We start from the raw sequence: 16,967 nt of genomic DNA on the forward strand, positions 1-16,967 counted from the left end.
AAAGTCCGAGTTAAAGGCAAAAGCAGACACCGTCCTCTGAAAATCCTCTTTGTGAAAGCCTAGGGGTTGGATTCCTTCTCTGTTTCATCACTTTCACTGATTTGTATGTTATAAAGACAAAAAATACCTCCCAAGAAAAGGTGGTTAACCTATTGCTACCCAGTGTAGCACGACGGCACTAAACATCCCCGCGCAGAAGCGCAGATGTAGCTAGTGAAACGTGTATTTACCAGCTTCAAGAAGAGACGCTGCTCAATTCTCAAACAGAAATAATCAAAGGGGAGCCCTTGCAGAGACACTGTGTGAGCAGTGGCATGAAGAGCTAACCCCAACTGGCAGCTCCCAGCTCTGCAAACCCTGAGTTCCAATCCCCACACTGTCGCCAGCTGGGGGACGTCACAGCACCTCTCTGGGCCTCGCGCTGGAAACTAGAGCTGGCTGAGATGGATCATAGCAGTTCTGACATATTGCCCTGGCCCTGGATGAAGTTTTTGGTAAAAAATCAGAGAGAGGAAGAGAAAGAACAGCCAACTGGTCAGGCAGATCACAGTCGAATCTCTGCTCCATGTGGGAGCCCTGACCACGAGGCTGTACAGTCAGCCTTCTCCACCCTTCCTTCCCCCACCCCCATTGGCACTGCTCTGCTTTGTGTATATTCTCTGAGCCCTGGGGAAGGGGAGGGGAGAGAGACTGACTCTCAGTCAGGTGACAGGGGCACTTACCCGGGATGCAGGAGAGCAGGCCCAGGGTCAGGTTCCTGCTCCAAACCAGCAAAAGCTTCTGGTTGAGACAAACCTTTTGTTGGGAAGGTTTTGCAGATGGGATCCCCGCTCAGCAGCTCAGGACCCCCCTCAGAACAGAGTTTCACGTTTTTAACGTGCTTTGAAAATGAGAAGCCCTAGAAACATCAGCCGTTATAGAACGTATTGAGGGAGAAACCAAGATTGCGCGTGTTCGGAAAAGCCATTGGGCCACTGAAAACCAGGATGCCTCTCGCAATGACAATAATCATTTTATTGCACTTCCTATGGGAATGTTTAGTGAGTTTCCATGATTTGCATTTAAATCTAGAAACATCAAAGATTTTATTAGTGCTATATTACAGCAGAACTTTATTAATTCTCACTAATGACTAGAAGACCCATTGTGGATTAGTTGGCAAATTAACGAGTAAGCAAGCAAATATGATTACAAGAAAACATCAAGGTTACTGCATCACCAAATATACTTTGTTAATTTATGTCGATACATTGTTTAGTTTTAATCATCTCCAGTATGTTTATTAGCATATTTTGCAAAATTAACAGTCTTCTACAAAATCAAACAACTACAGTGCTGCCAGACTCTAAACCTTTACTGAGCACAAGAAAGTCACTTCACCAGGAGATTTGTTAAACTCAAATTCATACATTCAGCAACAAAAAAATCCTTGCAAGGTTTCTCATTGCTTCTTCAGTGCATAAGGCATTTTCTTAACCATCGATTACAGACACAGTTCAAATACATACAAATATCCATCTTGCAGCATTTCATTGTAAACAATGCAAGTCGGTTGTTTTAACTTAATCCTTAAGTGTGGATGAACTCGCTGAATTAATGGGAAATATTAAGCCATGTTGAAACTCGAGGCGCATAGATACTGCCTGAAGCCCAGAGCCCCTCTTCTGCCGGCCTGTACAGAACTGTTTCTTCCCAGAGCCAGCTGCATTCAGCACATCCCGTCCCGGTCACTGGCCCGGCCCTGAAGTCTCCACTCATTGTCAAGTCTCCACTTCAAGTCATGCCCTTCATCCTAGGGTCCGGGAGCAGGGCTGTGCCCCTTCCTCCGTCAGCCACATGCATGTTCCAAATGAACTCTGCACATTCCCTTGTGACACACAATAGTCCTGGGAGCCAACTGCCCAACAGTCACACCTCTGGGTTCACAACAGCCCCTGGCAACCTTCCCCCAGCACAGCAGCGCGCCATGAGCTCCTGTCAAGAGGTAGTATTGTATCGCCATGAAACGCTGTCCCCAATATCCTACACTGCAGGGCCTCACCCTGGGATCCTCAGCTCCACGCATCAGATGCATCGCTGAAGGGGGCATTCCACAGCTACAGCCCTGCAGAGGACACCAAATTACTCTCTTCTTCAAGCACCCGTGCCCCAGTGTGCAGCTTGGCACTTGCCCTCCACACTTCTTGTAGGGAAAACACCAAGCCGGACAACCGCGAGTGCAAAGAAAACTAGCCCCACTCAGCCCCTCTCCCGCTATGTTCATGTTACCCTGCTGCTGCCCCCCATGACAGGCAGCCCAGCACTCCTTGACTGAATCACAGCCAGCTCCCAGGCCCCTCTGGACCATTAGGATGCAATTAGGACTATTTGCAGTTTTAGATCATTGGAAAGCAGCCCAGACAAGGATCAGCCCTTCCTAAAACGCCCATACCAACATCTCCATGAGCAATGACTACAGCGATCCACTGCGCAGTGACTCCTCCCCGCTGCAATGGATCATTTTATTACAAAGCTCTGTAAGTGTCAGCGGTGCAATTCATTTTTATTAATTTTCTAAGATGAAATTAGCAGCACCCGCAGCAGCAAACCAAGAATGGGGAATGTTCCGGTTCAGTGCTGGATCGATGTCATTAATTTGTTAATACCAAGAGGCCTGTTTGTATGAACTCAGCATTTAACTGCACCAATTAATTTCAATATTAAAAAAAAAAATCAAAATGAACTCAACAACTAATTTAAGAAGGTCCTTGAACAGCCGTTGCAACTTCCCTCCTCCTGGGACATTATGCTTTCAAGTCTAAATACACAGGAGCGGGATATTGTAATATTAATAGGAAAATTGCTATTTTTATGCATTGCCTTTAGCAAACTAAACAAACCCTTAAAGTCTTAAAAACCACTTCCACAAACACATGCATATTTCTGATGTATTTAATGGTGCTGCAGTTATCCCCTGACTCTGCTTAACAGACTTTCTGACCACTCAACAGGCTGAGTTGGCAAAGGCTCAAGGAGACGTCTTTCGGCATCAATTCTATAACCCAAGCTCCCCCGCCAGATGCAGCCTTTTCAAATACAATCATTTTACCGACCGTGCAGAAGCCAATGGGCACAGTGAGAAACTGTGTAGGCAAGCAAAAGGTGGCAGCACCCCGACACTGCAGATTGACATGCCTGTCACTAGCAATAAAACGTAGACCCCTCCCCCCCTGCTGAAGAGGTGTGTGAGATGCTACACCCTAGGGCAGCAGCCGGTGACCCCCAGAGCTATCCTTTGTGTATAACTGATACTGCTTATGAGCAGGCTGGGCGAGGTGCCAGGAGCAAGGCGAAACTCGGGTTCCATTGCGACACACGTATCATTAGTGCAGATGAAGCTGAGAATCGTGCTGGGTGGGTGTCACTACAACATGCTGTGGGCCTGGGAATCGTCCGGAGATCAGCTCTCCCACAGACCCCAGCAAAGACAGTAACAAGCACCCGGGCGGGTGTCAAAGCACCAACAACAGGCGTTGCCCAGCAAAGGTGCTACGATGCAACGACTTATCTGCATGAGGCTGCACTAGGGGAAGGGCGTGGCTTTGTCTGGGGACTCAGCCACACCCCCAGACATGCCCAGACTTGTGTTCTCCCAGCTCAGGGACTAAGGGGACAAAAGAGAACCCGACGCCCAGGCTTCTCCTTCCCCCACCTACACTGCAAGCAACCCGGACGCACTGGAGACCCAACAGCGGAGGCTGGCCCAGGTTCCAAGGGGAACCCTGTGTACTATGAACGGCAATATCTTTGGGGCAAGAAAAGCTTCTTCATCGGGATGTTGCCCAGCCAATAGGGTTGAGAGTTTTGATTATGGGTTTATATTCCATTTTCTTTTGGTAACCCTCTGTCTTTCGCCTGCCCCTTGTAATCACTTCAGCTCTCTCTTCTGTTCCTTGTTTTCCTGTTTACTCTTACCAGTGAGTTGGCCCGAAGTGTTTGGTAAATCTGTGTGGGTTCACAAAGGCTGATAAAGCGAGGAACCAATTAATAAATCTTGCACTACTCAGGAAAGGGTCTCGAGACAGTATATTCCTGAGGCACAAGACTGGGAGCTAGGGGACGGGGGGGGGGGGGGGGGGGGGGGCAGAATTTAGCTAGTGCCTCTCTCTCTCTCTCTCTCTCTCTCTCTCTCGTTAGTTCGAGCTAGGTAGGGTAATGAGGGCAAGCGGAGTTGCAAATGAAGCCTGGGATTTAAATATCTTCATTTGCATGTTCCCGGGCACCGCCATTTTTAAATCCCCCTTAGTCCGAACTCCGTGCCCACAGCTACACGCGGCATGGAGTAGGTAGATCAAATTAAAGATCCTAACTGGAACTACCGTTACTCCTCATTCCACTAGAACAACCTGAACTACCAGCAATTCTAGTTACATGCTTGAGTCTGGTGACGCACCACCTGTAGAAGCACACGAAATTTCTCCCCTCTCGACCCTTCACACACGCCCGGTTTGATAGCAATTAATTAAGAACTTGTTTAATAACATAAGAGGACATTAAGGCAGCTTGAATGCTAGAGAAATGGGGGTAGAGAGTGTCCTAAGCTAGCAGAAGTTGTCTTCTAACTTCCCAAAGAAAGCCACCCTTCTCTGTTCTTCAGCTGCTCTTCTACTGTCCTCCTGTGCCTACACCCTCCCTTGGCTGTGAACTACTAAACATTCAGTGCGTTAATTTGTACTATTCGTTACGGTCAATAACCATTCCTGTATCTTACTGTCATTTCTGCCCCTACTAATTACAAAGGAATATGATGCCAAACCGAGCAACAAACCATCAGAGACTCAGCTTGTGTTGGGCCTGCAGCACCCTCATTTCTCGGGGACATCCTTCCCATGGGGAGATGGAAGAGGCACTCCGCTCTCCAGCGCTTCGTCTACACCGAGGCCTCGCCTCTCTGCTCTCCATGCAGTCATCAGCACCGTGGAATTCAGAGGCTCCCCTCAGGAAAATCATTCGAGTTCTTTGTATTATTTGGGGGCAGGCGAGGCCTGAACTACAAATCTGAATAGATGATTATTCCCCCGAAGACGTGTTCTTACACCAGTCTCGTTGTGAACAGGGGCTGAGCTTTTCCCAGTTACGCAGCAAGAAAGACTTAGCACTTCGGCACGGCCTGCTGCACTAAACCCCTTCTGACTACCTCACTGGCCCCATTCACCGGCCGTGAGAAAGAGGCTGAGAGTTAGAAAAAGCAAAAATGGGATTTTCAATAACACCCCCAAACTTCTTACATTCTCTGTAAACACAAATTCCATTTTTTGTTTTCAGCCACACCTCCTGTAACTTCAGGTCTCAACATAATAAAATGATCTTCAAGATTCCACGACAGGAAAACATCTGTAGTCTTTAAATTTACCGCACCAATTCCAGGCAGGTTGCAGAAGATAAACATGTTTGGTAGTTGGAAGAATACATGACATTTACGGCTTAACACACTGCAAACGTGCCTGCTAATTTGGCTTTTGGGGATCTCCTTGCCACCAGACACTTAACCCCAACAAGAGACATGCCAAGAAGTATTAAATACAAGTGTAGGCATACCCTACAAGTCAGGCGATATAAACGCTTTATGTTGGCATTCTTACAGACAAAATACTTCCACCTCTTAGCAGTGGGCTTCGCATTGTCAGCGAGAAATCATTTCTTGCCAACAACAAGCTGTTTATGCAGACACTTGCCATGGCAAAACTTTTGTCTTTAGGAGAGGGAGGAGATAGGTTTAAGAACCTGTGAACGACAAAAGTTGTGTTGACAGAGCATTGTCAAGATAAATAGCCTACAACTTTCACTCAACAAATCCTTTTAAATGCATTCATCTGAAAGAATACAATTAAATGTTAAATCATCGGGTTAAAACTTTTACCTGTCAAGATTTCAGGAGTTCTATTTTTAATCAATTTGATTTCATTCAATAAAACACTCATTAAGTCAATTAATGAGATATCCATGTCACAAACTATCAAGCATGCCTTGGAGTTTTCATTTTGCGCCCAATGAATTGATTAGCAAGTCAAGTAATCAGCGAAAACAAACCAATGTACATTTTCACAAGCTGCAATATTCACAATGTTACCTTGTTTTAGGGGAAGTCGTTAGCCATTCTTCGTGCTTTTCAAATGTTATTAAATAAGCTGCAATTTCCTGAAAAAGAAAAATGTGCAAAAAAGAATTAACTTGCATCGTAATTTTGGAGAGTTGAAAGTTTCACAAAACAAAACTTCTCTAAATCTGCTCTGCCCTCAAGTCGGACACTTTTCATCCCACCTTTGCTGCTAGATCCTTGACTTTTCCAGTTGGAAAAGCCTTCTTGGCACACTACTGTGGGCTGGAAAGGGCAGATGGCTAGAGAGGACCAAAATATTCCAGTCTTTAAAACAGAGCACATGAGAAATGGCTTCCTACCCCAAGTGCCTTTCCAGGAACCGTTCGCGGTGGATGTATTCCTGCATCTACTGCAAATGGCGACATTCGCAAATACCGGGAGCTGTGGTGCCCAGGTCCTGCAGGTGAGCTCCCTGCAGCTCCCAAACTCACCACGGGGAACTCACTGCAGCAGCCAGGAGCTGTGGGTAACAGGCTGGGGCAGACTAGTAATTCCAGGAATCACAAAGGTCTCCTGTAATTTAAAACCAGAAGCAGGCAAGAGGTCTCTTCACTTAGTCCCAGTCACAATGTCACGTGCTAGTGAAGCCTCTGCCAGAGACAGAGCCACTTATAAATCTTTCAACCCGGCAGGAGAACTTTGTGCTTTGCCGGCTTCCACACCAAGTCCAAAGCCCCCAAAGCTGAACTGCGTAAAGATTAAAAGGAAAAGGGAGAAATACATTAACCTCTCCCACGCCAGAGAAAGCCTTGATAACACCAACTCCTGTGCAGCTGCTCTGAGCGCCGTGCCGGCCAGAAAGCTAAGGGCACGACGGTGGGAACGTAGGCACCTGAAGGTGAATTAAATATGTATACGCACAACATCACTGCAGAGAGTCACAGATTTATTAATCATTTCCACGGAAAACCAGTGAGTGACATCACTAAGTCATTGCTCCCACTTGCAGGCACCATTACTTGCAGATCAGAACCGACTCGTTGACGGGAATTTGGCAGCCTGCACGTTACGTTCAGATGGTTCTGGGATGTCTGGTTCCGGAACTTGACATTACAACACAACACCAAATCAATGTCCTGAAGCCCCCCAGAAAGGTGCTGAACAGGAATCACGCATCGGCTTTCCATTAGAAGACTCCAAACTCCAACTCTGGCGCAGTATCAGGCACATGCATATTTTATAGAGGAAGGTCCTAGACTGAACTCACAGCACTTCCACAGAGCACCGGCTAAGTCCCTCCCCACCTTTGAATGCACCATTCCAATCCACTCCCCTCCTGTTTTGTCAAAGTATAGGAACTTCCATATTGGATCATTCCATACATGCGGCAGGTGGGGTGGGGTGGGGTGTGGTGGACAATTATGCAAACCTCCTAGTGGACAATTATGCAATACCCGACCTGCAGACAAATTCCTTTGTAACCATGTCAGGTCGCAAGTGGCCTGTGTCTTGGAAAGAGGTTTTGCCTTATTCTGTCTGATAAAATGTTGGATGATTCTCATTGTCTTCCCAGTGTCTGACCCTAGCTCCTGAACCCTGGACTCCCTTGTGACTGGGTGCCACAGGTAGATTACGCAAGGTGGAAAACGAAATCTCCTTTTACTGTTTGTCAGTCTGTTGCTCACGCAACGCAGCTGTTCTGCCCCTGGCCTGGGGGGCGTTAACAAGATGAGTTGGGGAGGGGGAGGAGATCCGGGGCAGCGTTCTACAGGGAGCAGGTTCACCAGCCCCAGACCACAAGGGGAGTGTCCAGACGGCAGCCAGGAGTGAAATGCTCTATGCAGTAATATACAGGCCAGCACTTCATCCTTCACTACAGCATCCGGCCGCCGCAGCACTAGGGCGGCCATTAGACCTGCTGCCGAGCGTGTGGACTCCCCATGGGCAGAAAACCTGTTTTGCTGGAATGCGGAGCCAAGGCCTCGCCTCAGCCAGTCTTGCTCCAGCTGCAAGGACTGCACCAGCCCTGCTCCTTTGGCTTTTACCCAGGCCGAGCACGTCTCACCTTCCACACATCATGCCAGTGCCCTGCCCTCCCAGCACCCCACCCCAGCGGGCAGAAGCGCTCCTCGCCTGTCAGCATCACCACCAGCCCTGGTGGAACGGCTCCGTGCCAACAAGGGAGAAAACCGCTCTGCTCAGGGACCACCCCAGGCTAACATGCAAGAGGGCAGAACTCCCATTCCCCAGACTGGCTGTGGCGCTCTGCCTCTGGGCCCGGGTCAAATTACATCGGGAGAGCTCAGCTCCAGCTGACACACGGGGTGAGGTAATATTGGTTCTTGGACCAATCGCTGCGGGCGAGTGAGCTACCTAGAGTTCTTCTCCGGGCATGAAAGGGATTCCCAGCAAAAACACCAGGTGAGGCAGATTGCTTGGCCTAAGCAGCTAGTACACATTCCCAGGGCCGTTCAAGGCCTCCCGGCAACCAGCACATCTGTCAAGGCATTTTCCCATGCAGAAGTGGGAGCCCGCAAAAGTACCCCAAAACCTTCTCTTCCCAGGCTTTGGTATAAAACTTCCCCCCAAAATCTTAAAAGCCTAGATTTTGGGGATAAAATCCTCTGCCACCACCCAAGTAAGGATAAGAAAATCAGGAGACAGATCACTTGGGAAATCTCAGTCCTACAGTAAAACCCAGGACACACAAAAGTTAACCAATCCCAGGTTAATAAAAAGGATGAGAAAGAACTTTTCTTATCACCACAATACTCCTGTTCCAAGCATAATGACTAGATGGAAAAGTCACCAATTAATAAACTCTGGGGAATTCCACCATGGGCCCAAACATAGTAACAAAGGAGAGAAAAACCCATTTTTAAATGAACAGACCTCAGATTCCCATTCCCAAACCATAAAACCTAACGGACGTATCTAAACTTTACCCTACTTACAGATAGTGAAGAGTCTTTTCTTGGAGACAGACATGATGTCTGTCCCCCTCAGTAGCTAGAGAGAAACTGCCCAGGGACAAAGGAGGGAAACCCCCCCAAATTCCTTTGTTCCAGTTTGAAATCCCTATCAGCATTTCTATTGGCTGAGCAGATACCTGGCTAGGTAAGGGACATAGTTACCCCCTTAGTCCCCAGGCTGCTGGCAAACCCTCATGGTCATGACAGAGGCCATTCAAGGCCTCCTGGCAGCCAGCACTTCCCACATCACCACTGCACAAACGTCCAAGAACCAGAAAGAGAAAAACGCCCACAGCTCCAGGGCAGGCAGGTCTCACCCCAGTGGGGGAACCTTCACTTTAATGTTTCTTCCTCAGTGTCGCAGGTCTACGGCCTCCACCCCACCTGACTCGCATCAGAATTTGCACAGGAGCGCTTGCAACGCTGCTCCCAACGTGCAGAAGAGACTCAGGACCGCTGCTGCTTACGCGCACGAGTTTACAGCCGCTCTGGCTGCATTTGGCGTGTTTCTTAAAGCCCCAGCTCCTGGGATCATGTGAAAGGGAATCTTCACCCTCGTTTAAAACACAAGGGTAACATGCTGGCCCTTGGGCTTGGGCTTGGGCTTGGGAATACAGCAGGAACCAAATGCATCCCCAGAAGTTACTCTGCCTTCAAACTGAGCTGATGCCACAGGGCCAGGCCCCTTCTCCAGGGTCAGTCACTCCTCTTGGCGGGAGGGATAGTCACAGGCAGTTCTCCTCTCCGGTCTCTTCGCCTCTACCAGACTCAACTCAAACCCCCAGGAAAGCAGTGGGCAGAACACAGGAAGCTGCAGTGTAAGGGGGAAGCTATGTCTGGCTGGGAGGGGGTGTGCACCACTCCCAGGTGGGCTGGAGGCTACCAACATGAGCCCAGTAGGGCCTGGGACTGAGCCAGGGTAGTGGGGGAGTAACGGGGCACAGAGCAGCAGACTCGGATTAGGAGGGCATGATGCTGGAATGGAGCTGCTGGGGCTTGCTCTGCGGACCACAGGCTGTCTCAGCACAGGTCTCAGTGCGAGGATGTAACCGCCTGAGTGGGGTGGTGCACAAGGGTCACAGGACCCACCCAAGGCAGTGCCAAGCCTAGAGCTCCAGAGACGCTTGTGTCCTGCCCTGGGCTCAGACCCGCACAACCTCTTCCCCCACACAGAAACTTACATGAGGACATAACAAGAGAACAGCCAGCCGGGGTCAGACCAAAGGTCCCTCCAGCCCAGGGTCCTGTCGGCCGACAGCGGCCAATGCCGGGTGTCCCAGAGGGAGGGAACAGACCACGGAATCCTCACGTGATCCCTCCCCTGTCGTCCACTCCAAGCCTCTGACAAACAGAGACTAGGGACACCATCCCTGCCCAGCCTGGCTCACAGCCACTGATGGACCTAACCTCCATGAAACTATCTAGCTCTTTTTTGAACCCTGTTTAAGTCTTGGTCTTCACAACATCCTCCGGCGAGGAGTTCCACAGGCTGACTATGCGCTGCATGAATAGTACTTCCTTTGGCTGTTTTAAAAGCCCAGGATACTGCACATCCCAGTGCACGAGCAGCTGCAGGGCTAAGTCTGAGTAGCTGCTGGACTGAGGGACAGGAGAACGGTGTTCTGCTCCCACCTCCCAAACGGACTTGTGCCATCACCCTCTCTGTGCCGCTGGGAGCAGCAGTGCCACAAGCCCGGCTCCAATGAGCAGTTTGAGATGGGTGGACAAAAGGCTTCTGTGTGTCAGGTGCTGTTGGACGGGGCCCACGGGCCCTCACAACAAGGCCTGGGAGCCCAGCAGCCACTTCCAGCGCACCGTTTGTGTTGTCAATATGCAAGGAGGAAAGCAGCAGCCCCCAGCCAGTGTCCGTCCCTACTGCTGACACTGAGAGCACCCTCCCCTCCGCGTGACCCGCCGGATTCTCTCCGACGGGCAGCACCAGCCCCCTGGCCAAGCACCATCAGACACACCAGAGTGTCGGGGAAACGGACGTGGGAAGTGAGCGAGAGCGAGCGAGGCACAATACCACCAAGGCAAAGACACTTCATCTTGGCATCGCGTCACCCCTCGGATCGCACTCCAATCCCAGCCTGCCCCAGGAGCATTTCCATTGCAGCTTTTCGGTCCAGAGGGCGTCCGTGCCTCTCTGCCTCAGCGCTGCACGGGAGAGCGTCAGTCAGCACCGAGCTGCACGACTCCTGCCGGTCCAGGCTCGAAGCCCGGCCTGGCCTCAGAAAACCTGCAGCCGGCTGTTCAGAGCCAGGCTAATGCTCACTGCTCTTCTGGCCGCCCTGTGCTCCCGCAGGTGGAGGGGGCCGTTTCGACTCCAGTTTCTTGACAGGATCTCGGCAGTGCTAGGAAAGGGCCCGGTGACGACCGCGCAGAGCGAAGACGTGGCCAGAACCCGCAAGGTCAGAAACACTCCTCCGGCGGAGCAGAGGCAGACGCACCAACCATGGTGCCGCCAGCGGAGCCAAGGCCAGGCTGCCATTCCTGCCCTGAACTCAGAAACACTGGTCCCCACTAGGGCCACACGGGCCACACAGACACTCGAGATCATTTGCTCGTCGGTACATCAGGGGAGGCCTAAACACAGCAGCTGTGAAGTAACCCAGCTCTCTCCTGACTCAATGTCCCTGCTAGGCTCTTCCTGAGCCCCAAGTGAGCCATCTCCTCCTGCCACCTGCCTTCCTCGGGCACTGGTAACGCATCACCTGCTGGACTGCCCGGCGACAGCCGTTCCAGAGCAGCGCACAGGGGCCGATCGCTGATCCCTCCCTTACGGGGGGGGAGACAACAAATCGAACAGGCCTGACCCAGAGACATCAGTCCCAACCTGGATGCGGAGCCTTGCATTCCCACGGGGAGGGGCCGCACACGAGCTGGGCTCCAGCCTTGTGACAAGGCCTAACCCTGTTCAGCATCCAGCGAGGGAGGACGTGGCTTGAAACAGCTGGGTCTGGAGGCCACGTTCTGCTCTGCCGGCCGCATGGAGATTCCCCAGCTTGTGAAGCTGTTCTGGACCTCCCACAACACGACACAACACACAAGACACAACACAACACACAAGACACAACACTGCCTTCAAAACCGGCACGCTCCCCAGCTCAGCGTCCCACGTGGGAGCAACAGATTCAAAACATTTCCAGAAGGCCTGGCTGGTACCTTATTAAAAACAGCCTCTTTGGAGCCCCGTCATCTGGAGCTGCTTTTGGTGGAGAAGAGGAAGGCTGCCACTCGCTAATTGCAACAGTTCAGCCTGACAGAAGCAGCATCACCAAAAGCGCCTTTGCACAGAAATAAAGGCGGCACAGCAGAGAGGGTTTTGCAGGCAAACACAGAGCACGCTGCTACAGTGTTTCCTGAGCTGGGGGCAAGAACTGGGCCTCCGCGTCTCACCAGGCTCCGAAACTCCCCCCTGCCTGGACCAGTGAACATTCCAGCTGAATTACCCATCAAAACGCATGAAATAACTCAACAGCGAGACGCCAGGCTCGACCGTGACACGACTTAACTCAGTAAAATGCTGGCGAGCCCGTTACAGCGTTGACTTAACGTCGCACAGGCTGGGAAGGTCAGAAGCACAAAACTCTCTGGAAAAGGAGAGGATTCACAGCACAGAATTAGCATAATTAGACTGTCAACAAACACCACACAAACAAAATATTCCCCCCGGATCCAGCTTGGCAACACGAAGTCTGGCGAGCATGCGCCCAGCAATGTTCTTTCCTTCGTGCCCCAGAGCAGGGCAGCGCACTGACCGGTGCGCTCTGCCTCGCCAGCTGCTCTTCTTTTCCTTGGCACAATATTCCACACAGGACAATGTGTGTGAAAATGAAATGTCAGCAGAGTGTGACCCCAGATGCATTGGAGTCAGTGTAAGGCAGCCACATTCTCCCACTTTCTTTAGGGCAGAGCAGCCGTGAAAATCGGCTCAAGCCAACTCTGCCTACAGTTCCCAGTTCATCTTGCGCTCGTGCTTAATTTGTTACGACAGACGTGCTGGGGCTCAAGCAGGACTTGTTGGGCTGGTGTTTTTCAGAACTGACACAGCAAGGCCGGAGGTGCCGGGGCCCTGAGCCGCCAGGGGTCTGAGCTGCCAGGCGAGAGGTGCCAGGGGCTCAGTCCCAGCGCAAATTAAACATGCTTCTGCCAACACAGACACTCCCGTCTGCTCTTGTACCTCGCGAGGCAGTCGTGTGAACAATCTAGTCTATTAAGCGCTTAGAGGCTGGTGCTGACCAGCCCTGGGACCTTGTACAGAAACGTGGAGCCTCGTTATGTAAGTTTCACACCAACAATGAGCAATTCAGTCCCTCCAGTGCTCCCGAGGGAGCCGGCGATCCAGCACAGCAGGGGAAATGGCGCTCTGGCACCCCAGCCACCCGCATGCTCTCAGAAGTGTTCAGCGCTACAGTTCCACTGCCGCCACTGATCAGCTCTCCAAACCCAGATCCAGTCAGTCACAGCCGGCTCTCAGGGCGATTTGGCTGGTCACAGCTCGACAGAAAGGACAGCGAGGCCGGACTCAATATTCTACTGCCTCCAATTAGACTCAGCCAGTTGTGGGTTATTCTCCAGAGCTTCTGAAATAAAGCGTCTACAGTCTGCGCAACCCCGGATATTATGTATGCACAAAAATGGATCTTTCGACCATGAGATTATAAAAAATGGGTTTTATGAGAGTTCTATAGAAAGCTTTTATCTGTGTGGTGTCAGAGCTAAGGGGGGGAACAATGCTCTCCAACCAGCTGGCCCAAGCATCTGCTAGAGCCACAAAACACAATTATATTACTCCCAAACGAGACGTAAAAATATCTTGTTTCCAATACTCTTGGTTTTAAGACTCATACTTAATGTCCTTTGAGTATTTCGGTGGTGCCAGATCTGTGTTATGTACTTTATTAGAGCTGTGTGAATGTCATATTAATGATTTCTAACCCACATGTTTGCACTACAAATACATTCTCCCAGAATCCAGTGCAGGACGCATTTCACAAACCACCACTGACCCGTGGTTTCCAAACTGCAATTGATGGGCGCAAGGCCCTTGCAACGAGTGAGGGGAGAGGACGGGGCTGATGTCCTGATTAGGCCACCCCATAATTTCACAGATGCAGTGACACAATAACGCAGCGCAGGCTGGGCTGTTAAGTTGCGGCTACCTGGCTAATGACGTAGTCGATAGGGCCACTCTGCAGAGCCGCAGCGGGGGCAGACCCAGCAGTTCCGGCTCCAGGAGCCGCCCACGCTATGGCTCTGCATTTAAATGTAGTAAGAGCCACCAAGTAGACAGGGGCAGCGGGGCAGGCAGCACCAGGGAGACGGTGCTGGGGGAAGCTGGCTATTAAGATGGCTCCTCCCAGCACCTCCTCCTGTCTCCTCCCCAAGGGGGAAGCAAGTAGCTGATGCTTATCAGGTGGTCGATTAGTCGGTAACATCCCTAGTGCAAATGCCCAGAAACTGATTCCTGGAACAGCTGCACTTGGGCTCCAGGCCAAGCCATTCCAAACCCCTAACCGGAGCCCCACGTGAGCCCACGTCAGCTTGTCTCTCTCCAAGAGAAGTTGCTCCTATCCCGGCCATCACCCCCCCCCCCCCCACACACACACCTGGTCCCTCTAATCTAGTGGGACAAGCACGGCTACCGAATGATGGGGGCCACCGCAGCCATCTGCCTGCAGACAGCGTGGGGCAGGGTGATATTTGTGCCTCCGTGGCAGAGCAGCCTCCTCCCCTCTGCCACTGGTTTTGGTGTGTTGCTATTCTCAGGCCTCAGCAGCCAACCCTCTCGTGCTGCAGCCTTCTAGAAGAGCCGGGTATGGTGTGCACAGGTGTGCAGCTGCAGCATGCAATGCCTTCGTGACAAGGGGGGCGATTCTCTGCAAAGAAGGGAGTCCCACGCCAGCCACATGCCCCAGCAAAAGGCACCTCTTCTCCCCAGACTGCACAACAGACTCTGCAGAAGCGTGTGCGCCAACGGCGCCACCGACACAGCGCACTACCGGAGGGCAGATTTCCAGTCACATTCAGTGCCCACAACACAGCTTTTTCAAATGAGAGGGCCCGTGGCACCCAAGTAGAGACTCATGAGCTTCCGTGGGCAAAGTGCGTCTCTCTCGGTGAGGGTTTGGTGTGTTCTTCACCGTGTTAGACACGGGAGGTGCAAGTTGGCTGTAGAAAGAGGAGGCGAGAGGCCAGGTCAGGCGACTCGGCTCTCTAATCTGGACCCCATTCTGTAATTTTCCCATCGGCTGATGGCCGTAGATATGCAATCTGTTTCCGAAAGTCACTCATGGGGACAGATCCTGCCAGCAGACAAGTGTGCTGCAGAGTCATGTCCAGACAAGTAAGCTCCTTTTCAGCACAGCCACTCACACCCTCCTGCAGCTTTTGCCCCCTGGCGATCCCATGAAAGGCGAACGCTCACTTCAGGCCCACAGGGAGAGATCTTTAGACAATTCTAAACGGTTAATTCAATTCTTATAAGAGGATAAAGGAAGGATTCACATCGGCAAGGGTAGCAGGTCCCAGGGGCTTTCTGCTTAACAACATATTAGAGGCTGATTTCCCTCATCCAGAGGAAATACCTTTGGAGAACAAGGAAAATCTCTCACAAAACCAGCCAAATTAAGGTCTAGAATGGAAGACAATGACGTCTCCAAGCTACACTTCATGAACTAACTGAAGGCTCCAGAATTGCAAAGACTTATGCACCAGGGGTGTGTCTAGACTACATGGCTCCGTCGACGGAGCCATGTAGATTAGGCAGGACAGCAAAGGGAAATGAAGCCGCGATTTAAATAATCGTCGCTTCATTTAAATCAAAATGGCCACCGCAGTGTGCCGATCAGCTGATCGTTGGCACAGCATGGCAGTGTAGATGGGGGTCTGCCAGCGCCAGAACTCTTCGTTGGCAGATCCTTTATGCCTCATGAAACGAAGCTTACAGGATCTGCCGACGGAGGGCTCTGGGGTCGGCAGATCCCCGTCGAGACTGCCGCGCTGTGCAGACAATCAGCTGATCGGCACACTGCGGCGGCCATTTTGTTTTAAATGAAGCAGTGATTATTTAAATCGATGCTTCATTTCCTTTTTTCATGTAAACTAATCGACATAGCTCCGTCAACAGAGCCATGTAGTTTAGATGTACCCCAGGAGGATGCAAAGGGCATGAATGGGCTAAAAAGCAGGACTGGTGCAAAGCACAGAAAAGGCACCTTCCCCGAACGTTTGTCTTTGTAAACATGAGGAGAAGGTCAGCATGAAGCCACGTGACCCTGCAAGGAGAAAAGCAGCAACATAAAGTTATTTGGAAACTGGATTCTTTACTTACCTCACAGACCCAGTAGCTCAGGTTGGTCGCCAGCTGGGAGCTGGACTGGGAACGGACTATGGGGAACAAGAGCAAGGGCCAAAGGAATTCCCATCAATGTAGTTCTCTGAAGGACGCCACCGCACTCCTCAAGCAGTCGCTGCATCCCCAACGCTGCCCACATTGTAAGGTGTGCTCTGGCCAGACTTTTTTGTTGAGTCGAAGGCACGTCGATTAATAGCACCTCAGGACAGAAGCCAAGAGGCTCGTGAGGACGACACAAACCGTCTCAAACACAGATGGACGTGTGTGTGTGTGTGTGTGTGTGTAATTCCCCAGGGCGCGTTCAAACACCACCAATTGCTGCACTGTAGTGAGGCAGGCTGGCTGCCTGTTGCCCACAGCCCGGAGGGCAGGAGCCAGGCCTCACTTGTGGCTCCCATTGGAAGCCAGCGGGCGGGACAGGAAGTAGAAGAGGTGAGTCTGAAAGTGCAGTTGGGCTGCCGCTGCCAGAGGAATCAGACGTTTCCTGCTTGCTCCCGAGATGGGAGACCGGCCCCTGCTGCCACAGCTGTTGCTGACCAGACACGGGGGAGTTGCC

The 16,967-nt window shown here is 51.3% G+C and overlaps 1 protein-coding gene across 6 annotated transcripts in view; it reads right to left on the reverse strand.

Annotated features, from left to right (window-relative positions):
* The window catches only part of CAMTA1 (calmodulin binding transcription activator 1), a 982,645-nt gene that overhangs the window by 722,150 nt on the left and 243,528 nt on the right, over window positions 1-16,967 (reverse strand). For all 6 annotated transcript variants that reach the window (XM_089773035.1, XM_089773028.1, XM_089773030.1 and 3 more), the window contains exon 3: window positions 6,110-6,177. In XM_089773035.1, the coding sequence (XP_089629161.1) occupies window positions 6,110-6,177 (68 nt within the window). The remainder of the gene's footprint in view (window positions 1-6,109; window positions 6,178-16,967) is intronic.

Source organism: Pelodiscus sinensis, chromosome 24 (genome assembly GCF_052426305.1).
Source record: "Pelodiscus sinensis isolate ZL-2025 chromosome 24, ASM5242630v1, whole genome shotgun sequence".
In the NCBI taxonomy this organism is placed as follows: Eukaryota; Metazoa; Chordata; order Testudines; family Trionychidae; genus Pelodiscus; species Pelodiscus sinensis.